This window comes from Lupinus angustifolius, chromosome LG05 (genome assembly GCF_001865875.1).
Source record: "Lupinus angustifolius cultivar Tanjil chromosome LG05, LupAngTanjil_v1.0, whole genome shotgun sequence".
In the NCBI taxonomy this organism is placed as follows: domain Eukaryota; kingdom Viridiplantae; phylum Streptophyta; class Magnoliopsida; order Fabales; family Fabaceae; genus Lupinus; species Lupinus angustifolius.
In genome coordinates this window covers 24927099-24935822 of record NC_032013.1, presented here as the reverse complement: position 1 = coordinate 24935822, position 8724 = coordinate 24927099, and the positions used below count along the sequence as shown (strand labels likewise).

General features: G+C 31.5%; 1 protein-coding gene across 1 annotated transcript; it reads left to right on the top strand.

The window, feature by feature from the left end:
- On the top strand, window positions 4917-7973 carry LOC109348378 (phenylalanine ammonia-lyase class 1-like). The gene is made up of 2 exons (XM_019588788.1): window positions 4917-5501; window positions 6107-7973. Exons 1-2 carry the CDS (start codon window positions 5071-5073, stop codon window positions 7854-7856), a joined length of 2181 nt encoding a protein of 726 aa, XP_019444333.1. The 5' UTR covers window positions 4917-5070; the 3' UTR covers window positions 7857-7973.

The window sequence follows — 8724 nt, the reverse complement described above, 5'->3', positions numbered from 1 at the left end:
TACAAGGGTATAGCACTTGTTCACGTCCTTGAATTCAAGAGAGAAAAGAGGTTCTTCATGATGCCTTAATGATGTATGAATGCATTGAGACAAAGGGAATTCATGCTGAGATATTGAACTAATTGTCTTGATAGAAGAATATGTGTCATGCCTTGCTGAATTGGCTGAGATGGCCAAAGGGGCAACTTCATGCTTCCATAACTTGTCCACCAAGGAGTCCAACTTAAAATCTGCATCTCTTAAGCAATCATGCATCATCCTGCAAGGAATTAAATCATGAGAATGGATCAAATTTAACAGAATTCATGGCATTTTATTGTACCAAATCCCAAGTAAATTGGATATCTACATGCCATGATTTTTTAATTTTATTTATATAAGATACATCTTTTCCTAGATCCTCATCTAATAATATTGGTTTAATTTGGTTAGGAACAATTGTAGATGGCAAGATATGGAAGTAGTAGATTAATTAGTTAATTAGTTTTTTATATAGAAAACAAACTAATACAATTGTTTTGGTTAGGGGAAATTTTTGAAAAATGAAAAATATGTATTTAATAAGGTAGTAGATATATATAAAATAAGTTAAGTGCTATAAATAAAGAGTACTTTTCCTTCGATGGTCTATTGGTATAAGGTCTTGTTTGATCCTTAGCATGATAAAAAATGTCAATGATTTTAATTTCGAGAGCGACACTTGTCGTAAGGAACAATCATACACGCCAAAAAATATTAATTCTTTACTTAAAATGATGATAAAATACCGTTGATAATACAAGATTTTAGGCATGATGTCAAGCCATGCAGCTCATTTTCACGTACTACATAAGGACAAAGACACAAAATACATATTGGTTATTTTCTCAAATTATATATTTAGAAATCCAAGTATGTTCTTTATGTTGTTTGACATACATACATATATATATACATACATATATATATATATATGTATATATATGTATGTATATATATATATATATCCATTAGTTGATCCTATGATTCTATCAAACACTTTAAATTTAATTAGTTTATAATTTTGAGCTACTTTTCTGATCATTGTGCCTAATAGATCCTTAACTAGTAAGCTTGTGACTGAAAAGGTATATGTTCAATGGAGTGTATATTAATGTGATATATGATTCACGTCTAAGGGTAAGGATGCTTTAAATGTAAATTTCTATGATGATTATGATATACCACCTTAATAAATAATAATAACAATAATTAATGAGAATCATATTCAAAGGAAAGACCCATGTTTTTTTTGAAGTTGTGACTTTAGAATTTCAAGTCCTTGAATTAAAACTAAATTTTACTCAGACTCACATTTCACTTTTACTATGACCTACAACTACTGAATAACTACACATTTAATGATTTGAGATTTTGCAAGAAAATTTCTGAAGTTTAAGAACTCAAGTTAGGGAACAAGTATCAATAAGGTGTTGGTGGCCCTACTAGATCCTCAAGATGACCAAAAGGTCGAAGGTTCAATTTTTTGGAACGACAACCACATATCCCAAAAGTGATTAATTCATTACCCAAAATAGTAAAAGGAATGTGCTTTTATCTATGAAAACATGAACACAATTCTCTCTCCTTTCTAAACTACTATGTAAAAGGTTTTGGTTATATAGCATTTTACAATTTCTATAAAATATTGATAATTTTTCTTATTTATTCTTATTTGAAGGCTTTAACACTCTTCATTTGTCTTGGATTAGTCAATACTCAATAGGTTATATATAGAGGGTTAAATTAAATGCTTGTTGTTTTTAAAATTATCAACTAATAATCATTGCATTATAAAATGAGGGCAAACATGTAATTTGCATTATTTAAAAAAATATCAAGCAAATTAACTATATATAACTGTTTTTACTGGTCTTTATATTTTGATGGATATCATTTTATTTACTGGTATTAAATAATTTTAGTAGTGTAAAAAAATCTCAGTTCTTAAAATTCAGATAAAATTGCAAAATCTTAAACTATTACACTTGTTGGTATTAAATATTCTTGTACCTATTATTTATCTATTTATCTGTCCCTAATGATATAAGCACGCAAACCACTGCAATTAATATAATTAACTCTTTTATTTTTTTTGTTATTTTCCATACTTATCATTTATCTCCTCATTACTAATCGTCATTAATATTATTTCATTAACTATTCTTTTTACCCTTAATATTACTCCAGTAACTATTTCTCTAACTAACTATACGAGTAAAAAAAGATAAATAAGTCATTAATAATAAATAGAATTTTTTTTCTTAAAATGAAATAAATATAGAACTAATTACTGGTTTGGAATAATACTCTTTGTTATACCAAAAACCTAGTAGTTGTTGGTTATATTAAAAATGAATTATCATTTTATGGGTATATTTGATAAATATTATAGAATGAAAATGTTAACGAGTTCCCTAAGAGCATGATTCAAAGATGAAAAAACAGAAGTCTTGCTTTGAAAATTGTTAAGTTAGAATATCATAATACAATTAGTTGATAAATGCCCTTAAAACATTTATTAACAAAATTTGTTGCCATAACATAAGTTTATTACACTGTTTTTCATAAATATTTTTTCCAATTATTTTGGACATATTGACAATTTAGCATGTACATTAAGGTTTGAAGATCAATTTTGATTTTGTGTTGTACCTTAATTAAGTTTAAGTATTGTACTCACATTAATTACTTTAGAAGTCAATTAATTAAGGAACATAATTCTTATATCATGATGTATGTTATTTTCTAAGTTGCAACATTACATAACATTTTATCTAACTACAACCCATGCTCAAAACTAAGTAAATAAGTGGTGACACTAAATTGTAGGCCCCTAAATAAAATAAAAGTATTTACTATTTCTGTTCAGTATGATTAATATTAATTATTTTTGTAAGACTACTTCTCATATACCGTGTAGGCCATAGGTTAAGTTTTCACCAAAATGGTGTTTTTAGTATTCAAAGCCTCAACTCACAAATAAGATAATCTAAAATAATAATGTAATTTTGGTGTAATCAATTCTTTTAGATTTCAAAGGTTGGGGTTCAATTCCTTAGAGTGGTGTTCATCGAGAGGGGAATCGCGAACCCAAAAAAGATTAGTTTCTTACAAAAAAAAATGTAAGATAATACATTTTGATAGTACCAAAAAATATGATTCTCAATTAATAAATCTAGTGGTGATTAAGGTTGAAACATACATATGCGTTTGATTCTATAAAATATGTCATGAGTCGAAATAAAAAAGTGAATGTTGTGTTAGAGAATCGAACGATCGACTTAAAATGGTGGTTGTTGTTGTGGTCAACAAGGCTTGTGGCATGCCCTTTAACTTTTAACTACCATCAACAATTGTCATCCCAACTACACCAACCCACATGTGAGATGAGAAAGCTGCCATATTGATATATATAAATATATATATANNNNTATATATAGTAATATAATTTATTACCTCCACTACTTGGAATTTATTGGCACAATAAAATGTCATGAAGTTGATCAATCTTGACTTCAACAACACGTGCTAGGGGCTATTTCATTGCATTGAGTCAAGATTAGGACTTTACACAAATAATGAGATGATATTAAAATAGTAGAAAAAGATGTATACAATAACAGTTTACGAGTTTTTTATATTGTTATCATATTATTCATTATTTATTTTTAATAACTATTGATTCTTTAAAAAAATAAATAATACAAATAAATAATAGATAATACTTACGTATAAATCTTTACATGTATAGACTTAAAATGAATGTATATGATAGCAAGTGGTAAGTGGCAACTACCTCGAAAATCAATTTCAATTCCATTATGTTTGGTAAGTACATAGTGGAACATGCAATCTAGCTGGCTTCTACACTTATTGTTTTTCCCCCTCACCTAATATAAAAAATTGGACTTTCCTCTTAATTTCGCATTGGATAAGGTGTCTATGTTCAAAAGGGGTGGCTATTTTATATTTTGAAGTCTTTTCTGTTTTAATCTTTTTATATGATGTCATATAAGAATTAGGGATACCAAAAAATAGACCCATGAGTTCCTGTGAAAATATCTGTAATGGGTAACCACAATAATAGTTTATGGATGGGAACAAGTTTTATGATACCCACAAATATAAAAGTTTAGTTTTTAATTAAAATTTTATATATATTATTATTTTAATGACTCAATAAGCTCTTATTTATGTAGTTTTTCACTACCAAATAGAGTTTTGGTTTTTATTAGAACCATAGGGCAAGGGAAAAACTATATAAATACAAATTCATTGACTTGAATTTGTTATACAGGTATACCAATATTTTATATAAACAACAATAATAATTACATTATATTTACCATAAATGTCGAATGCAGCCAATGCCGTAACAATTATAATTGTAATATTTTATAGAGACTTTCAAACCCACAATATTATTTTGGAAGAAATAAAAGCTACTACCAAGTAGGTGGAATAAGATGAACAAAATTCCACGTTGCAAGATCATCATAGCCACTGGATGATGTAGCAAGAATCTTACGGCCATAGTTAATGCTCAACTAACCCTCTTTTTTGCTACTTGTGGCTCAATACTTTCCATCCCTTATGCTCACCTACCGTAATGAAGATCCTCTGTCCCAGATCGTGTCCTTAATGGTATCTCCACTAATAATAATGTGTCATTTAATTAAATAAAAAATCGTAAAAGTAGAATTATGTTTGTCGGTGTAATTTGATTGGATAAAGATTAGAAAAGACAGAATTTCATGTGACAAAAGATCTCTCTTCCACCTACCAAACCCTCCAAGCATCACCAAACCCATCAAAAATAATGTTAATCTTATACTATATGTTATAAAATTTCCTAAATAATCATATTCTATATAAACCCATTGTCTCTTCTTTCATCTCCAAGGAAATTCACAACTCTCCAAAGTTTTCCTTGTACTCCTAAATACTCTCACTACATTTTTTCTTCAAAACTTAGCTTCATATATATTTTACCACTATACCATAGTATTATATACTATTGAACATTTATAACCTATAGTTTTGATTAAAATGGAAGCTATCACCAAGACCAATGGATACCACTACCAAAACCAAAATGAGTCATTGTGCTTGAATACTAGCACTACTACTAATGGATCAATCAATCAAGAAGACCCTCTCAATTGGGGTGTGGCTGCTGAGTCACTCAAGGGCAGCCACCTCGACGAGGTGAAGCATATGGTAGCCGAATACCGAAAGCCTGTGGTCAACCTTGGCGGCAAGACACTCACCATATCTCAGGTGGCTGCTATTGCCGCCAAGGACCAAGACGTTCGAGTAGAACTGTCAGAATGGGCTCGGGCTGGTGTAAAGGCGAGCAGTGACTGGGTGATGGAGAGTATGAATAATGGGACAGATAGTTATGGTGTAACCACTGGCTTTGGTTCCACTTCTCACCGTAGAACCAAAAAAGGTGGTGCTTTGCAAAATGAACTCATAAGGTAAATATAATAATAACAACTTATCTCAACATATTTACATAATATCCATATTTGTATTAATTTGGAGTTTATCTTGCATATGCAATCATAATTCATACACAAAAATCCTCACTTCTTACCATTTTTTCATACTTAATTATTGATCATGTATTGAATGTTATTTATAAAACAAAATCATTTTGATGTATGATTAGAAAATAAGTGATAAAAGATGTAAAAAATTGACCTGATGAGAAATTCATAGTTGATTCACAAACATGCCTTAAATTCTATCTTTTTTTTATGATTCTATGAGTAGATGCTGCTTTAGCTTATCAAACTTAACTGTAAGATAAATCTATAATTGATTAATTGTTAATAGAATTTGAAAGCATATTATGATTACCAAAATGGCAATAATGAACTAGAATAGTGTTAAAAATATAAACAAGATTAAGATTACACTATTGATTTATTGATTTTGGAAGGTTTACAATGGTATACTAGTTTACCAACTTGGTTCAATTCATACAAAAAACATCATAAGTTTATGTCATGCTTTGTGCTAGTCCTAGATGGATTTAGTTAAGATTAAAGTGTCATGTTTCTGAATCTTTGTTCATCAGGTTTTTGAATGCTGGAATATTTGGAAATGGAACAGAAACAAGTCACACATTGCCACAGAGTGCAACAAGAGCAGCAATGCTAGTTAGAATCAACACACTTCTCCAAGGCTACTCTGGCATTAGATTTGAAATCTTAGAAGCCATTGCCAAACTCCTTAACAACAACATCACCCCTTGTTTACCACTTCGCGGTACTATTACGGCTTCGGGCGATCTTGTCCCTCTTTCCTACATTGCTGGTTTATTAACTGGAAGACCAAACTCCAAAGCCATTGGACCCCAAGGAGAGGTTCTTAATGCTAAACAAGCTTTCAATGTTGCTGGCATCAATTCTGAATTCTTCGAGTTACAACCGAAGGAAGGACTTGCACTAGTTAATGGCACTGCTGTTGGTTCTGGCTTAGCTTCTATTGTTCTATTTGAAACAAATGTTCTAGCTGTGCTAGCTGAAGTTTTATCAGCAATTTTTGCTGAAGTGATGCAAGGAAAACCTGAATTCACTGATCATTTGACACATAAGTTGAAGCACCATCCCGGTCAAATTGAGGCTGCTGCTATTATGGAACATATTTTGGATGGAAGTTCATACATGAAAGCTGCTAAGAAGTTGCATGAGGTGGATCCTTTGCAGAAGCCAAAACAAGATCGTTACGCTCTTAGAACTTCACCGCAGTGGCTTGGTCCTCTTATTGAGGTCATTAGATTCTCAACAAAGTCAATTGAGAGAGAGATTAACTCTGTTAATGACAACCCTTTGATTGATGTTTCAAGGAATAAGGCCTTGCATGGTGGTAATTTCCAAGGAACTCCTATTGGTGTGTCGATGGATAATACTCGTTTGGCTCTTGCCTCAATCGGAAAACTCATGTTTGCTCAATTCTCTGAGCTTGTCAATGATTTTTACAACAATGGGTTGCCTTCAAATCTCACTGCTAGCAGAAATCCAAGCTTGGATTATGGTTTCAAGGGAGCTGAAATTGCTATGGCTTCTTATTGTTCCGAACTCCAATACCTTGCAAATCCGGTAACAACTCATGTCCAAAGTGCTGAGCAACACAACCAAGATGTGAACTCTCTAGGTTTGATTTCTTCTAGAAAAACAAATGAAGCTGTTGAGATCCTGCAACTTATGAGTTCAACATTCTTGATTGCACTTTGTCAAGCAATTGACTTAAGGCATTTGGAGGAGAATCTGAAAAGCGCGGTAAAGAACACTGTTAGCCAAGTTTCTAAGAGGACTCTTACAACAGGTGTGAATGGAGAACTCCATCCTTCAAGGTTTTGTGAGAAGGACTTATTGAAGTTGGTTGAAAGGGAGCATGTATTTGCATACATTGATGACCCTTGCAGTGCTACATACCCTTTGATGCAGAAACTAAGACAAGTGCTTGTGGATCATGCATTAGCAAATGGAGAGAATGAGAAGAGTTTAAGCACATCAATATTTCAAAAGATTGCAGCATTTGAGGATGAGTTAAAGGCTGTTTTACCAAAGGAAGTTGAAAGTGCAAGGGCTGCATATGAGAATGGCAATTCAGCAATTCCAAACAAGATCATTGAATGCAGAACTTATCCATTGTATAAGTTTGTGAGAGAGGAACTAGGGAGTGAGTTATTGACTGGAGAAAAAGTTAAGTCACCAGGTGAAGAATGTGACAAATTGTTCACAGCAATGTGTCAAGGTAAAATTATTGATCCACTTTTGGCATGCCTTGGAGAGTGGAATGGTGCTCCTCTTCCAATTTCATAGTTCCACTAGTTGCTTTTGGAAATATTTTCTTTGTATTTTTGCTTGTTCATTTGTAATCTTTTAGTTTGTCAATGCTCTAGAAAATAAATGTCAAAAGTTTGGTTTCAGTTTTTCTCATCAAATCTCATTTTAGCTGCTAGATTAAAACAAGTGCTCTACTTACCACTGCATGTTGTATAAGGATTCTCTTTAAGAGTTTAAAATGCACGGATAGTGTAAAGTTTTTTACACTGTCAATACATCATTCATCATTGATTTGTATTACTTTTGTTTGAGAGTCAATAGTGGTTAATAAATTAACAGTGGACGATTTGCAGACAGTGTAAAAAATATTTACGCTGTCAATATATACAGATTAAATCGTCGCTTTAATTTGATTTATTTAATGTCTCTATATTTGGTGAAGTATGTTTTATGCATGTAGTGATCACATTAATTGCTAGTATTACCAATGTAGTGTTTAATATGCCACACCACTATGAACAACATAAAAATCTTATGAGTTACAGGATTATGTTCACCCAAAATAATATATGAACATCAGCCTTTTATCCTTTTACTCATAAATATTTCAATTTTTTCATAGTCACTTGTCTTCCTTTGATTATTCTAAACCTCTTGAGTTTTGACACTACATAATGGAACCAGGGTGGTTTACACTGGAAAATGAGTCGAACCGAGTTGAACTGGAGTTGAACTTGGTTTAGCTTGATAAAGATTAGTTCAGCTCAAAATTCGACTCGAGTTTAATACAAGTTATTTTTTTAGCTTGAGTTTGATATGAGGTTTTTTTTAGCTCAAGTTCGGCTCGGCTAAAGTTCGCGAACTATTCAGCTCAGTTCGAATTGATTCATTAACTCAAATAATT